The 17,459-nt window shown below is 43.0% G+C and overlaps 1 protein-coding gene across 4 annotated transcripts in view; it reads right to left on the bottom strand.

Moving 5' to 3' along the window:
- The window catches only part of FRMPD4 (FERM and PDZ domain containing 4), a 216,760-nt gene that overhangs the window by 84,795 nt on the left and 114,506 nt on the right, over nucleotides 1–17,459 (bottom strand). For 3 of the 4 annotated variants that reach the window (XM_083612102.1, XM_083612099.1, XM_083612100.1), the window contains exon 2: nucleotides 3,406–3,519. In XM_083612102.1, coding sequence (XP_083468228.1) covers nucleotides 3,406–3,519 — 114 coding nt within the window. Of the gene's footprint in view, nucleotides 1–3,405; nucleotides 3,520–17,125; nucleotides 17,187–17,459 lie in introns of those variants that run through there. The other variant, XM_083612101.1, reaches the window with a different exon arrangement.

Below are 17,459 nucleotides of genomic sequence, written 5' to 3'. Positions count from 1 at the left end.
CACTGGGTGAATATGCTCCCATGGCAGAGACCCCGTGAGGAGCCTTGCTGCAGCATTCTGTACCCGCTCGAGTTTCTGGGACAGCTTAAAGGGCAGCCCTGCGTAGAGCGAATTACAGTAGTCAAGCCTGGAGATGACCGTCACATGGATCACTGTGGCCAGGTCGGGGCGGGAAAGGTAAGGGACCAACTGCTTGATGCGGCGAAGGTGGAAAAATGTCGCCTTGGCTGTTGCTGTAACTTGCGCCTCCATGGAAAGGGAGGCATCAAGGATTACACCCAAACTCTTAACGGAAGGCAATGGCACTAATTGGGCCCCCGCAAGAGAAGGGAGTTGGTCCCTCATCCCCATGCCATCCCGACCTAGCCATAGGACCTCTGTCTTCGAAGGATTTAGTTTCAATCGGCTCCCACGAAACCATCCAGCCACAGCTTCCAAGCATCTGGTCAGTGTGTTTGGGGCCGAGTCGGTGTGGCCATCCATCAGCAGATAGAGCTGAGTGTCATCAGCATATTGGTGACAGCCCAGCCCAAAGCTCCGGATAATCTGGGCAAGGGGGCGCATAAAGATGTTAAAAAGCATCGGGGAGAGAATTGCGCCCTGCGGCACTTCACACACCAAGGAGTGGCGCGACGACATTTCCCTCCCTAGTGCCACCCTCTGTCCCCGACCAGAGATAAAAGAGCACAACCAGTTACGGGCTATGCCCTGTATCCCCACGTCTGTGAGACGGTGGTCCAGAAGATCATGATCGACCATGTCAAAGGCTGCTGACAAATCTAAAAGGATCAGCAGTCCTGACCCGCCTCGATCCAGTTGTCTACGGAGATCATCAGTTAGGGCAGCCAGAGCCGTCTCCGTCCCAAACCAGGACGGAAACCGGACTGAAATGGATCTAATGCTGATGTTTCCTCCAGAAACCTACCAAGCTGTTCAGCAACCGCTCTCTCAATTACCTTACCCAGGTATGGAAGATTTGAAACTGGGCGGTAATTGGATAGGTCTAAGGGATCTAATGAAGTTTTCTTTAAGAGTGGACACACCACTGCTTCCTTTAGTTTCCCTGGGAATGTCCCTGTGTCAAGGGACAAATTGATAATTTCATCCAGGGGGGTCCGCGCAACATCTGGACACTCCCTAATCAGCCAAGACAGGCACGGATCAAGGAGGCAGGTGGTGGGCCTACCAACTTGGAGGAATCTATCCACATCAGTTCAGTCACTGTATCTAAATTGGCAGGGAGGTCACGGCGGAGCAACAGGACTTTCTCCGCAAAAAAGCTCGCGAATGCCTCACAGCTGTGGGTCGAATTTGTGCTTAAATTTGGTTGTCCTCCTAAGGACATTATTGACCTAATTATTCTAAAAAGTTGTGCCGGGCGAGAGCTAGCGGATGCAATGGAAGCTGCAAAGTAAGATTTCTTAGCAGCTTTCATAGCCATCTCATAGGCTTTCATAAGCGTCCTATAAGATGTTCTTGAGGCTCCGTCACGAGTCCGTCGCCATACTCGCTCTAGCCGTCTGAGATCCCGCTTCATTTTCCGGAGCTCCTCAGTAAACCAAGGTGCCCGGTTTCGACGGGGTCGCAGAGGGCGCTTAGGCGCGATCTCATCAATGGCTGCCAAGAGCCGGTTATTCCAGTCCTCAACAAGGTCATCTAATGAGTCACCAGGAGGAGCAGGGTTCCGCAAGGCTTGTCGGAATCTATCAGGATCCATCAGTTTTCGCGGACGAGCCCAAATAGGTTCGCCACCTGAGCCGGGGAGGAGTGGGAAGTCAATCTTGGCTTTCAGCCAAGCCAGGCGGAATAGCTCTGTCTTACAGGCCCTGTGGAAGGAAGTTAAATCCTGCAGGGCCCTGGTCTCATGGGACAGAGCGTTCCACCAGGTTGGAGCCATCACTGAGAAGGCCCTGGCCCTGGTGGAGGATAATCTCACTTCCTTAGGGCCCGGGACCTCTAAACTGTGATTATTCATGGACCTTAAGGTCCTCTGCGGGGTATGCCAGGAGAGGCGGTCCCGTAAATACGAGAGCCCTAAGCCACAAAGGCTTTGTAGCTGTGTAAAGGGCAAACTACAATGCCCAGGATTCTTTGGGGGGGGGAGGAATGCGCTTTAAATGAGCTTTAAATATATCATGCACATGCAGCCTCAGAGCTCACTCTCAGTGGATTGGTATTAAGGTACGTTTGGGCTTTTGACGCACCTGACAAAGCAGAAGTACAGCAGCAAAGCACGTACAGCCGCCCCTCCCCCACTCCCTCAGCATTTGTATGTCCCTCAATGTACAGCCACTAGGAACAGAAACCTCAAAAAGGAGATGAAACAACACACATTCCTTCCTTTTTTATTGTCCCTGTTCTGGAACACCTTCTTTTTTCCCTTTCAGCTGAATGCTTTGAGTAGAGACCTCTTTTACATTCAGAGTGCTGAATATATGGCCTTGGCCAATTAACTGTATTTCAGACATTACCTCTGCACCCCGGGACCTTCAAATCAGAAACGCTTATTTGAAAACAAGGAGCACTCAGGCACACAATGGAGACCAGCAAAACTAAAATGTAACATGTTGCATGCTTGGTTAATGAATTCAACAAGCCTACACCTTGTCTGAAGCCTTGCATATTTGCTCAGGAACAACCTGACATGGACATAGGAAGAAAAGCAGCTGTGTTATATTGGTGAGAATGCACTAACTTCAGATGAACAAACTAAAAGAAAATATGTTTGACATGTTTTATATATCCAGATTTCAAACACTGAGATGTTGTTGTTTTTCACAATACACATGTAAGACTCTTTGTGAAAGATGTTGTATACAGTGTTACGAAAAAGGAGCAATGCTGCTGAGTGCTCCAGATGGCTGGAAAGCCAAACAGGATGTTGATGTTATGGGACTGTACCGTGGGAACCAGGGACAGTCTATTATGTGCTCTGAGCACCGGATGTTAGCTCAGAGTGTCACATGACCCTGTACTGGAAGTACATGGGTGGAGTTATTCCATCTCTCTGCTGCTGATGTGAGAGGGTGCAGACATGTTTCCTCTGCACTGCTAGAAAGACAGAAATAAAGGCATGTAAAGACATTTCTGTCTGTCTCTTTCCCCTCCCTGGGGATGGCAGGGAATGGGGAGGAGTGGCTGTGTTCTTCTCACGTTTGAAGAAGGATCGGTCGATAGAGATCTGGCCTTGTCTTGCCGGGAGCCGAGACGGGGGAGATCAACATGGAATCAAAGCCGGGCACCTGGAGAGTGCCAAATTCCTCTGACTGATATGGCTTGATTCAACATACAGTTCATGTTAACATATAACCTACTGGCTAAGAAATTTGCAGCTAGCACATAACATACTTAGGTTTAAACTCTACATTTCAGTCTGCATACAAAATTCATCAAGCAGCAACCTACTTGAAGTAGTCTCTCCCATCTCTGTTTGCCGTCATCTCCCATCCATAGGAAGATCCCTGGTTCAAGGTCCAGGTTCCTGAAGGGGGAGGCCAGCCTGAAGACTTGGTTCTGTGGCTAAAAACAAATGAAAATCATTAGTATTTCAAAATGAGCCTGATCCATTCGATCCAACAGTGACTTTTCTGTATTTCTGAGTGCAAGTGAATTCATGTTAAATCCTATTATATGTGTGGAATTGTGACATAAGCCAGTAATAACGAACATAAGCATAACACACTTTAGGACCTAAATGTTTAGATGCACTTTGTTGAATAATCATCAGACTCCTTGTTTTATTAAAATCTAGACTTAGTTTGATTTTGGCAGACCAAACTGAACTTTCCAACTAACTTTTCACTGTGACCTTAAGAGAGCCTGTTTCAAGAAGACTCTTTTGGGAGGTTCATATAACCACCCTTGCATATTAACAATGGGAACTCTGTGAAGGGGCCTTACATACATACCAATGCACATAAATAAGGTTCCTGCACCTACCAGTGTGCACCTACAAGCCTTTCACACAGCTGCCAAATGCATGGCTGGTGCATATGCCACCATAAGTGGCAGAGTAGCTAGTATGACCCCCAAGACCCACTCATGGGCACCTTCAACACTTGGGAAGGTTGTATGAACCTCTTCCATGTTGTGCACACATGATAAGAAATAGACCTAAACTGCCTTTGGGGAAATACATTATGTGAAGTAAGAACCACTCAGCTTCTTCCCCAGTCAATGTCGTACCGAGTGCCCTCATGCTTTCCAAGTATTAGTCACCTTAGACCATTTCCTGAAGAATAAAAGGATGAATAATTCATGAATAGATTCATCATAGTACACGCCATAGGAACATAGTTCCACAAAAGAGCCTTTGCCCTTCAAAAAAGGTGTCACGGTTGCTGAAAATCTCAACGGTGGGGGGAGTGCTCTTGAGCTCAGGTCCCACTGTAGGTTTCCCACAGGCATCTAGTTGGCCACTGTGAGAACAGGATGCTTGACTAGATGGGCCATTTGCCACATCCAGAAGACTCTTCCGATGTCCTTATGGCATTGAGCCATTTCTAAGGTGCTACCAAAATACATATGGCAAAATCTTAACTGCAGTGTCAATTTAATCTGGATGTGCTCAGTGCAGAAGAAAAGCAGAGAAAGACAAAAATAACTGAGCCAAACTGGATACCCTCCTGATCGTCTTCTTTTTTTAAAAAAAGAAAAAATCAACACAAATTATTTAAACACTAACATAATTTATCTTCACTCTTCACATCCGTAATTATTAGTTACTTTACAGGGATTTATTTTGCATTTCCCATTGCTGGATATAAACAGTAGCAGGATTATGTTATAATCTCCTTTGAAAGCAAGCCTTCAAACGCCAAAGTGCACCACTCGGAGGCTGTAAAATGTGCACAACAACTCTCTGTGTTGTATGCCAGTGTTTACAATGCTGTTGTATACTTAGAACTAAAAGAAGCAAAATTACCCATGTGGTACCCTAGAAGTCTCCATACACATTAATGGCATAGCTTCTAGGAGAGAGGCTATTGATGACTGCTTTGCATGCAGAAAATCCCACGCTCAATCCCCGGCGTTTCCAGGTAGGGCTGGCAGATATCCCTGCATGAAACCCTGGACAGCTGCTGCCAGTCTGTGTTGACAGTACTGAGCTAAATGGGCCAACACAGACTGAGGTCAGTCAAAAGGAAGCATAGCTAAAACTACAGAATTCACCAGCACAAAGATGTAGCGATGACCGTCAACTTGGATGACTTGAAAAGAGAACTAAACAAATTCATGGAGGTCAAGGCTATCAATGGCTTCTAGGCACGATTGCTGCATATTAACTGCACGATCAGAAGCAGTAACCTCTAAGGGCAGTTGCTGTGGTATGTGATTTCTGAACTGCTCTGAGATTTTAAATTAAGACTGGCATATGCATGAGTTTAAACAAATAAAATCCTAGGTATGTTTACTCAGATGTTTCATTGTGACTGAGGAGTTGGGCAGAGCAACCCAAGTCCCCTTTTTGCCAGGCTGGGAAAGGGGGCTGGGTTGAATGAAGGTGTCCCTCCACCTAGCTCTTCCAGTTAAACCAGTTTCCTATTGGCTGAAAACAACGGACTGATGAAATTCTCGCTCCATCAGTGTGGCAACTCCCCCTACTACCAGCAGCACCAAGCAGAAGGTCCTGAAACAGGGCATTTCAAATTCTGCAAGGACTGAGCCACCCTTCCATCTATTGGATCCTGAGCTAGTCTTACTGCTGCTGTACAATGGCATCCAGAACAACACAGCCCTGATTAACTTTGCCCAATAGCTCTGTAAAAGCCACACTGGCAGGGAGGGGGAAACTGCATCTTAAGCCTGTTTAGTGCAGAAAGCTAAGAAGCTGACCTTTGTGACAAAGCCGTTTATGACACCATCTGATATAAAAAAGGACTCCAATCTTAGTATACACTGCTCAAAAAGGAGGAGTGAAAATTTAAGGCAAACAAAAATATGGCAGCAGTAAAAGAAAACTCTCTCATCTCGTGAGGTGAGATGCAAAGAAACGGTTAAAGATATAAAACACTGAAAAATGGCATTGTTTCTGTGGCAAACAAGGAGAACTCACTCCTAAATCTGCTTTCATCACATGCTTTGATGTGTTATATTCTCTCCATGTAATCTTCAGGTTTCATCCGACCATTAATATTTACAATCGTATCAATTATGAAATAGATTCAAGCACTCAAAACTATGACAGTAGTAGTGATTGCCACTGAAAATGTTCTTGTATGAAGGAAGAAATAAAGGATATGCTGAAAACTATGCTGCAGATGAACACAAAAAAATACATTTCAAGTGCATTTAAATTAATACACCTTTAATATGCTTCTCTGTTCTTGTTTAGCATCATCTGCTATAACTGCATTTCAGATAAAGATGGCTTTAATATGGATGTACAGATCACCTTATAAAGAAGGAATAACAAACAGCACGACAACATTTACAATGTTCATTCCAGCATCATACACAGCATGGTACAAAGTACTGTCTTTCACAGTTCCTCACATTTTAGCAGATTTTAGCAGCTTGCTCCCCAGAGTTTAGAGATCTTCCCTGAGGAACAAGGATTGATTTCCACTGAAAACATATATGCCAAAGCTGTAGGACAGCAGTTCTCAAACTTTTTGAGACCACTTGGAAATTGTTGAGGGTTTCAGTAGACCACTTAATAAACTTCTTTTTGTTCTACAAATCAAAGTAGTATGCAACACATATTTTAATAAGCAGTTTTGACTTTCTAATGTGATGGGTATGTTTGTTGTCAGTGTCGGCCCTAACATTAGGCAGAGCAAAGTGGCTACCTCAAGCAGCAAATTTGAGGGGGGATGGCAGAGAATAATGGCAATATATTAGAGCTGTGTGTGCCGTGTGACCTGATGACACTCCCTAAGCTAGCCTGCTGCCCTCAGTTGTGGCAGATATCTTCAGAACGGAATTTCCCTGTATGAAGTTTACAATGCATTTAACTGAAACACTTATTTGATGTGTCTAGATCCAGCCTGGATTAGGAAGGGAGGACACCATCTTGTCCATGGGTAGACAAACTAAGGCCCGGGGGCCAGATCCGGCCCAATCACCTTCTCAATCCGGCCCGCGTACAGTCCAGGAATCAGCGTGTTTTTACATGAGTAGAATGTGTCTTTTTATTTAAAATGCATCTCTGGGTTATTTGTGGGGCATAGGAATTCGTTCATATTTTTTTCCCCAAAATATAGTCCGGCCCCCCACAAGGTCTGAGGGACAGTGGACCGCCTCCTGCTGAAAAAGTTTGCTGATCTTGTCCTTTGCCTCTGACAAAAAAACTGTTTTGGGATTATGGGCTAGCTCTGCTTCTGATTCTGAGTGGATTCTGTTCTGAGTAAAGTTAATCTTTGTAAATAAATCAAAGAGCAGGACCAAATGAATATGTTTTTGGCTGTTCTGCAAACTTTCATCATACCACCAGTCTGCTGACCACCTATTAGCTAGGGATGATGGGAATTGTAGTCCCAAACATCTGGAGGGCCGGAGTTTGCCTATGCCTGCTTTAGGGTGTTTGCTGAAGATATGAAAGCTTCCTAGCTAATATCTATTTCTATGGTGCTCATTGTTTATCATGCTGCACAGAGATGCAGGATCCTGTGCTTAAAGAGGTCACCACTACACATGCCTAATGATGCACAAGATGAAGATTTGTTTTTACATCTTTTCACAGTTACTGACAGCGCTTGGGAATGACAAATTGTTGTTTAGATAGTCAATGTTTAGAGACTGTCAGACTGAGTTGTGATTACATTGAATATACAGCGGATGTAAATATGCCTATGTTGACTTCAATTAAAGTTAATTTTCCTTACTGAATTGTTATTAAGCAGGCTAGTTCATGGTTGTTGTTGTTTAAAAAAAGAGATAGTCTTTGAACAAAAGCATCCCCCCCCCTTTTCAAAACATACCAAGCTATCTGCCTCACTTACTTTTCAAAACTATGGTCCTGCTAATAAAAAGAGAAAAGAAGATGATGACGACAGGGGGAGAAAAAATAAGATCTACTCTAATTATACAACACATGCACACAGCTGTAACATCTTGCCATTGCTCCGTGCCAGCACCCCCTTGAATCTGCTGCCTGAGGCAGCCACTTCACTCTGCCTAATGATAGGGCTGGCCCTGACATACTGAGTAATTCAGAGTCTGTCTGTTCCCAAATTGCTTCTCATATTCTTCCCCATTTAGTGCTGAGTTATCCCACTTTGCTGATAATATTAGGGACCGATAAGAGCAGTATCCTTATGAAAATGAGCAGGCTTCTTGTTTTTGAACTGCTCTGAAATGGGAGCTTGAACATGCTCTAGAAGTGGGGGTTTCCCCCCTTACTTTCCTTGGGAGTTAAGAATTTCAGAAATAAAAAGTATTCTCCCTGCTACTGATATCCGAAAAAGATTTTCTAGCTATTTTCTTGGTAGCATATTGACTAGAAAACAGGAGTTGTTACATGATGGCTATACTTACTGTAAGAAAGCATTCATCTCATGAAGCTTAAGAAAGCTTATGACAAACTACAAATGTTTATCAGCCTGTACTGCTGTGGCATAGGTTTCTTGGAAATCATAGGCTTTCTATAAAAAAAGGTACTAAGAGTTTAAAAAACAACTCTCATTTTTTAAAGCCCCTTGTCATAAACACAAGTCCCAAGATTCTTAATGGACTCAACACAGAGTCTAATAGACCCTCAGATCGCCTTATGAAACGACAGTTCTAATAATAATAATAATAATAATAATAATAATAATAATAATAATAATAATAATTTATTATTTATACCCCGCCCATCTGGCTGAGTTTCCCCAGCCACTCTGGGCGGCTTCCAATCAAGTGTTAAAAACAATACAGCATTAAATATTAAAAACTTCCCCAAACAGGGCTGCCTTCAGATGTCTTTTAAAGAGAAGATAGCTGCTTGTTTCCTTCACATCTGAAGGGAGGGGGTTCCACAGGGCGGGCACCACTACCGAGAAGGCCCTCTGTCTGGTTCCCTGTAACCTCACTTCTCGCAACGAGGGAACCGCCAAAAGGCCCTCGGCGCTGGATCTCAGTGTCCAGGCTGAACGATGGGGGTGGAGACGCTCCTTCAGGTATACTGGACCGAGGCTGTTTAGGGCTTTAAAGGTCAGCACCAACACTTTGAATTGTGCTCGGAAATGTACTGGGAGCCAATGCAGATCTCTCAGGACCGGTGTTATGTGGTCCCGACGGCCACTCCCAGTCACCAGTCTAGCTGCCGCATTCTGGATTAATTGCAGTTTCCGGGTCACCTTCAAAGGTAGCTCCACGTAGAGCACATTGCAGTAGTCCAAGCGGGAGATAACTAGAGCATGCTCCACTCTGGCAAGACAGTCCGCAGGCAGGTAGGGTCTCAGCCTGCGTACCAGATGGAGCTGGTAGACAGCCGCCCTGGACACAGAATTAACTTGCGCCTCCATGGACAGCTGTGAGTCCAAAATGACTCCCAGGCTGCACACCTGGTCCTTCAGGGGCACAGTTACCCCATTCAGGACCAGGGAGTCCCCCACACCCGCCCACACCCTGTCCCCCAAAAACAGTACTTCTGTCTTGTCAGGATTCAACCTCAATATGTTAGCCACCATCCATCCTCCAATTGCCTCCAGGTTCCCTGGCTAAAGGAAAATACAGATAATCTGTAAGTTTGTAATATCATTAACCCCTCAGGTGCCAAAGCACTTTTTATTCAGAAGTTCTTGTAAGGAAAGGAATTATTATTTATAGAGTTCAAAAATTCAAATGCTTTTTAAAAAACAAACAAACAAACAAAAATGCTGTTAAAATCATACTTCACCTCTGAGGCAGTCTTTTGACACCCTTATTTGCTGTTTAGCTGAGAATGTAGAAGAAAATATTGTAGGGGGGTGGAGGGCTAAAATCAGTATGTGACAAATGGGTACCGCAGAAACTGGCCTATTTTCAAGCTGAAGGGAAAAGCTTTGAATGATGCACCATAAGGAGTATTAATCTTAAACAGCTCATTCTCTTTTCCTTTTGAGGAATGGGAAAGTAAGCAGGCTCTTTTCACCTCTGCAGGAAGAACCACGAGCTAAAATATTCCTTCAGGCACCCAAACAGGTCATTTTCACTTTTACATATAGGAGAATGATTTACTGTACAAAGCCGGGGATACATTTGCTTTGTTATTGTTTCCAGCACTGTAGAACTTAGGGAGGAATGTGAGGGAAGAAATGGAAGCTCTCAGACCAACTAAATGCATAAGGTGCCCGGAGCTCCTGTAAATCTGCACAAGGTGGAGAATGCATAAGGCAGGTCAGGTTGAGAAGAAGAAAGACAAAACCATTTTTATTTACTTTTTCTTTTGGAAAAAACGACCTTGTAATAAATTCTGAGGGGGGCAGGGGAATGAAACGAAATGTGGAGGGCTTCAGAATTGGCTGCTATCTCAGGCTCTCCTGTGGTGATTTTGATTTAAACAAAATAATTGTGCTTATTAAATGAGTCACTACTGTGGAGCTATGAGCTTTTACTGACTGCCACTGATGATCTGCTGGGAAGCTACGTTGTTTATTTATTTGTTAATTTACTGAGCTGGGCATAACCTCTTTGAACCTGGAAGGCATTATATAAATGCTAAGCGTTATTTTGTATTTAGCACTTGCGCAGATCCTCTGGAGTGTTCAAAGTGATTTTGGGTACATTATTTCAGCGGTTCTCTTACCACCTCCCTGTAAGGTAGGCCTGCATTATTATTCCCATACCACAGAATGTTAGCCTTCCCCAACCTTGTGTTTCAAGAGGCTGTTGGACCACACACCCTATCTCAGCCAAGCTAGCTGGAGATTAAAAGAACTGGAGTAAAACAACATGTGAGGAACGCTGCCATTGTGACTGCAGAGTGCTTTGTACTGAAAGATCTCTCAGCTATAATTTTGGGCATAACACTACAGGGTTGTTGTTGTTTTGTCTTATGCAATTTCCAGATATCATGTATCACCGGGGGAGGGGGGAAATGATTTCATAATAGACTTCCATCAGTCTAAACCAATGAGCCTTCACAACAGAGGCCAGATGTTCCTACCAGTGAACTATATCAGGGGGAACCTGTGGCGCAATGGGTCAGTGTGTCTGGCTGTTAACCAGAAGGTTGATGGTTTGAGCCAACCCAGGAACAGCTCCGGGCAGGATTTCTGCATTGCTAGGGGTTGCGCTAGATGATCCTTGGGGTCCCTTCCAACTCTACAATTCTATGATTCTGTTTCACAGACCGAATCTTATTTCTGCCATGGTCACTTGGAGCACAGTTCTTCAATCTCGGTTCCCCATATGCTGATAAACTACAACTTCTACAATCCCAGGCCAGCTTAGTCAATGATCAGGGGTGATGGGAACTGTAGTCCAACAACATCTTGGGCCCCAGGGTTGAAGAAAGCTGACTTAGAACATTTGTTCAGTCAGATATTAATGCAATGCTATTGACAGCAGCAAACCAAACACACACAAAAAAACACCCTTACAAAAAATATATTAAAATCCATCATTGACCCCAAAATGTGCCAATTCAGGAACTGCATCATACACAGAAGGTGGCTTTTTAAAAAATCAAAAAGAGCTTGCAGGTGCATAGCAATTTCACTTTCCATCATTCTCTGTAAACAAATGCCGCTATTACTTATCTGAACACATGTCAAATGGTTTGCAAGATGCATTTCACATTTTCCAGTGAGTGTTAATTTGTTTCTCTTATCCTCTACAATTATTGTCTTAATTGCAGATGGCTATTCATAAAATGCGAAGGAGTTTTAAGGATTCTGAACATTCTTTCATCTTTGAAGACTATAGAAGGCTCCCCACCATGCCTGTCCCATTGACAGTCCTAGTCGCATTAAGCCTATTGCGGTGCACCTGAGAGTAAGGTGCCACACAGAAATGCAATGCAATAAAGGTATGTGGAAACAGCCAAGAAATGAAAAACAAGAGAACAAAGTTTCCCTCTGTCTTATCTTTAAGTGAAACTTTTTTTCTAGAAATATACTATAAAAAAGGCGGATATGCTTCATGGCAAAATACCTGTATTTAAATGCAGGCTTGTCCCAATCATGGGTATAAAAAGGTAAAGGGACCCCTGATCATTAGGTCCAGTCGTGGGCGACTCTGGAGTTGCGGTGCTCATCTCGCTTTATTGGCCGAGGGAGACAGCATACAGCTTCCGGGTCATGTGGCCAGCATGACTAAGCCGCTTCTGGCGAACCAGAGCAGCGCATGGAAGTGCCGTTTACCTTCCCGCTGGAGTGGTACCTATTTATCTACTTGCACTTTGACGTGCTTTTGAACTGCTAGGTTGGCAGGAGCAAGGACCGAGCAATGGGAGCTCACCCCGTTGCGGGATTCGAACCACCAACCTTCTGATCGGCAAGTCCTAGGCTCTGTGGTTTAACCCACAGTGCCACCAGCGTCCCTATCATGGGTATATCGGGGTCAAAATACAAAATGGGCACAAGATGGGCGTATGTGTCCCGAATTCCTTCCCCTTGTATCCTGGTCCCCCCACTGCCATCTATCCCCTAAGATATTCTTACTCCAGTAACCAGATGTGACCCTAGGCAAAAGGGGGAAGTGGCCTGGAGTCAGTATGGAGGGGAGACAGTCATGGTAATAAGGAGGATTCAACACAGCTACCTCATTTCCTGTTTTGTACTTTATATCAGTACCCTCAGTTTGAAACCTTCAGTTTAGATACCTGGCTGAAGGATATTTGCATTTGATGATATGATTGGCCCACAGAGAGCCCCTGGTGTTGTAACACATTAGTCCTTTCTGCAATTAAATTCCCATTAGCAATTATGGCATTCCACTACAATAAGAACCTTTTGGCTGTGCATATGAATAACCCTTGACTCCCCCCCAAAAAAAAATCAAATGAAAAATGGTAAGTTTAGTTTTGTAGGTTGTGCCCATCCAGCTAGAATTAATATGAAGAGCCACACTAAGTGCACACAGCAAGGAGAAAATAATTAACACATGTACTCTTGAGCGCCATTCATGTCATAATGCCATAACGCCACATAACAGAAAATACAAACACACAGCAGATTCTGAACGCTGTATCAGAAATACAGCAAAAGCCTTGTGATTATACACACAGCAACACAAAAATAACCACCCAAAAGCTGGCAAGGGAGCAGCATTAAATACACAAAGCAGCGGGGGCCTAATTATCAGAGAAATGTGTAAGGATTTTAACACAAAGGCCTTTTTTCCCAGTGAGAAGTAAGGAGTAAATGTTCATGTATTCTAGAAACAATCAAAAACTTGAGAATGCTTGAGAGTTCATGATTTGGAGGGACTAAAAAGATACACAAACACATATTTATCAGAGTTATTAAGAGGAAGATCAGTCCCTTACTCTCTACTGAAGGCACTATGGAGGGAGATAAATTGTTCAAGCTCCTTTCTCACTACTAAGAAAGCCAGTGGAACAGTTTGCTAAGGAAGCAAACATCTGTCATGGTAGCTACTGTGCAACTTGGGGAAAAGCCTCAGGAAATACACATGTACTGAACTTGAAAATAGCCTGCTACTACTACTACTACAAAAAAAAATCAAACTTGCAAGGTATTGAGAGAATGCTCCATGGTACAATCATAATTTACAGTACTAAACAAAAGCCTTGTTATTTAATCTGAAAGCAGAGATTCTTATTGCAGATAGCAGTTATATACACAAGAAGAGTTAGACAAATAAAGGCTTATTCCTGGCAGAATGACACATGTCCCCTCATATCAATTTACCAAAAAACAAAGCCCCTACTCCAGGCATTTCTTCCAATTACCTCTTCACTTTCGGTATGATTTCCCTTTCCAGGGTTCTGTGAGACAAACATTTTAACAGTTCGGCTCATGCTGTGAGTTGTCTGTGCTCACCTTCAAAATCTTAGACTGTGGTGGCAGAAGCCAACATTAATAATTCATTTCTATAAATAAATGAAAAATTAATAGCCAGTCTAGTATTCCAGGATAGCCACTTAAAGACCTGGAGCTACACCACAGTATCATCACAACCCCCCAAAGTATACAAAGTGGTTTATTTGTGAAACAAGTAATGCTCACAGGATTTATGTCCAGCCAATGTTTCAGTATATACATTAGGAGTCTGATCCTATCAGTCCCTTGCATGCATCATTTAGCTATGAGCTGTTCTCTCCTACAGGGAAAAAAAATCGATGAAGCCTTGCCAAGGGAAGTCAAGGTTGGTGGAAGAAAATACCCAGGGGTGGAGCAGTGACACTGAATAGGGAGGGGTGCAGCGGGTGGCTGGAACAGACCCTTTGAAACTACTGAAAAATAGGTCTACTTGTTGACAACAGAATGTAAAAGTTTAAAACAGGGTTTACTTCCAGAAAGGTTTGTAAATAGCCTGGGAAAATGTGTTTTGAATTTGCTATTTTTAATCAAAACATAGTTATTTAGGAGAAAGCCGTTTTAAGCCAGGATCCAAGAAGGAATACCAATTTTACAATATATGCCCCCTTCCCCTTTTAAAGAGCTACCTTTGCAAAAGCATCCCCCTAACTCATAGCTCACTTGGTTAGAGCATGGTGCTGATAACGCCAAGGTTGAGGGTTCGATCCCAGAATGGGGCAGCTGCATATTCTTGCATTCCAGGGGGCTAGAAGTGACCCTGAGTATCATCTAGTCCAACACTACAATTTTGTGATCATCACCTAAAATTCAATCCACATAAGACAGAGTTTCTCCCAATAGGTGCTTCCCCCCCTCCCACAGCTGAGTGGTGTTCATGTGGGAGGTAAAGGTAAAGGGACCCCTGACCATTAGGTCCAGTCGTGGCCAACTCTGGAGTTGCAGTGCTCATCTCGCTTTATTGGCCGAGGGAGCCAGCGTACAGCTTCCGGGTCATGTGGCCAGCATGACTAAGCCGCTTCTGACGAACCAGAGCAGCGCATGGAAACGCCGTTTACCTTCCCACCAGAGCGGTACCTATTTATCTACTTGCACTGGTGTGCTTTCGAACTGCTAGGTTGGCAGGAGCAGGGGCTGAGCAACGGGAGGTCACCCTGTCGCGGGGATTCAAACCGCCGACCTTCTGATTGGCAAGTCCTAGGCTCTGTGGTTTAACCCACAGTGCCACCCGTGTAGTAGGGGGTGCTCATAGATTCAGCATTGCAAGTGGAGGCACAAGTAGCCTTCATAGAGAGATATACAAATATAATAAATAAAATAAAATGCTGTTTGAAGTGCTCAGACATCAAGAACTAACTGCGTTCTCTTTCAAGTATCATTGGGAAAAGGCTATTTAAAGGGTTTCACTTTGATTACGCAAAGAAAAATCTTCTGAAAAAGCCTAAGAATTAATCAAGGATTAAATATACATAACTAAAACCATGGCACAAAAAATAAAAATGAGAAAATAGATATTCTAAGACATATTTGATTATCTGTAAGTTTCTGCTAACTTTAATGAGTTTTACAAAGTGGCACAAGATTAGTCTGTGGAGTTCAAAGTTTTTAAATATGTCTAAGTTCCTTCTTTCTACGCTTTCACTGTAATTAGAATAGAACAATGGGCTCTGAGATACTAAAATATATATGCTGCGAAAAGAACCTTTTCTTTAGAAAAACTATTTTGCAACTTACCAACAGACTGAGAAGCCCCTTCATGTCTGCCTTTGATGTAAATGTACAATCAAATTCCTAATACATTTAAAGAACAGGCAAAGTTTATAAAACCAAGCTGCACTTTGTTTAACAAATGTGGAACAATAACATTTATCTAGAACTTTTTACAACTTCCATAGCATTCAATATTTTTTTAAAAATCAAGTGTTGACACACAGTTTGAAACTTTACCAATGAAGTGCTGCATTGTGTTGCACTGGAAAGTTACAGGTAGGGCTCTTTTGAATTTTGTGAATTTTTATGTTAAGGTTACCTTGATCAGCAACTCCTAAATAAATGTGGCAGATCGGAATGTGATTATGCTTCAGATTTCACACTTCTACAAATACAGTGCTCAGCTCAGAAACATACCATGAATACATATTAAGTGCATTTTCCTGTGATAAAATGAGTCTAGTAATGGATACATTCAAATGAATATCTCGTGATAAAATATCTAAATATGAATTTAATGTAGCTTTTTAATTAGTTGTTAAAATAATTAAAGTACAAAAATGCAGATTAACATGGAAACAGGATGCAGCAAATTTATAAATAAGCATAGGCAAAATTGGTACAAACCAAAAATAGTCCAATATACCTATCTTTTGTTATAGTTCAGATCTCTTCTCATTGGTTTGTCTTTCCCCTTCCCTCAGCCTGATCTATCTCGCTGGATTTTGTGAGAATATAATGAGAAAACCTCACATACATAAACCTTAGACTTTTTGAAGGAAGTATGATAGCTTGAATTATCAAGCTCTTTGAAAATTCACAGGACAGAAAGGTAAGGAAGTGCTTTAAAAAGAGAAAAAACAGGATAAATTAGGGAAGTAAAAATAACCACAGAGATTTTAGTCACTCAAGTAGCAACCCACCCAAAAGATACATGGTATAACAGGGCATGCCCTATATGTTTCATAATTGGGAAATCAAATCCTTAATTTCAGAGGAAGTTTTCCAATAGGAAAAAATGACTTCAGTTGAGAAATGTGAAAAGTAAGATTTCTGCAGCACTAAGCCTGCAGTCCCTGCCATTAATCTTGCAAATGGTGCCTATGTGCATCAATGGAAATCCTGCAAAATAGAACCTCAGAAAACATACCTCAAGGGAGAAAGTAAAGCAAATATTGTCCCTACCTCTGTCTGTCCCTTTAAGAGAATGCCTCTTTACCAGGACCATGCCATTAGCTAAGAGATAGCCAGCCACCTCTAAAGCATCTCCCTCCCATCTTCACATCCACAGGTGGTGTCCTTTCCCTAATCCACTCCCCCCCCCCCAACCCCAACCCCGCACAGTTATCTGACAGGAAAAAAGAAAGAGGAGATTGGCCTCACTGACATGCATTGTTCCAACAAGCTTGCAAACACAAATGACAAAATTTCCCTCTGAGTATGTGATGGATCTCCAGGATGCTAAGTAGAGTTGGATTTCCTGGATTGGTGGGTCACCTTCATACCTTTTAATCTCCAGGCCCTCCCCTTTTGCAACTGCAGAGATAAAAAGAGCAAAGCTTCCAGCTTTCTTCCATCTCCCATTTGTGTGCCTTCGATGAATCACCTGGGATGACCCATTCGGTTTTGCACGTCAACTGAACATATTTTTGTCAGTTGCTAAGACAACCTCAGATAGTGAGTATGTGTTTTCTTTCCCTTTAAAGCCACTTCCTACTCCTTCCACTCTCTCATACTGATTTAAATAATTCTGCTCTTTTGATCCGAACTCAGAAGTGGACAACCATTTTGCCTAGTCCAAGGACCTGGTTTTACTCATCTTGCCTCACCGGTTCAAGC

Source organism: Podarcis filfolensis (genome assembly GCF_964270895.1).
Source record: "Podarcis filfolensis genome assembly, chromosome: 4".
Classification (NCBI taxonomy): domain Eukaryota; kingdom Metazoa; phylum Chordata; class Lepidosauria; order Squamata; family Lacertidae; genus Podarcis; species Podarcis filfolensis.
The sequence above is the reverse complement of the archived record's forward strand: the minus strand, read 5'-3'. Positions and strand labels throughout refer to the sequence as shown.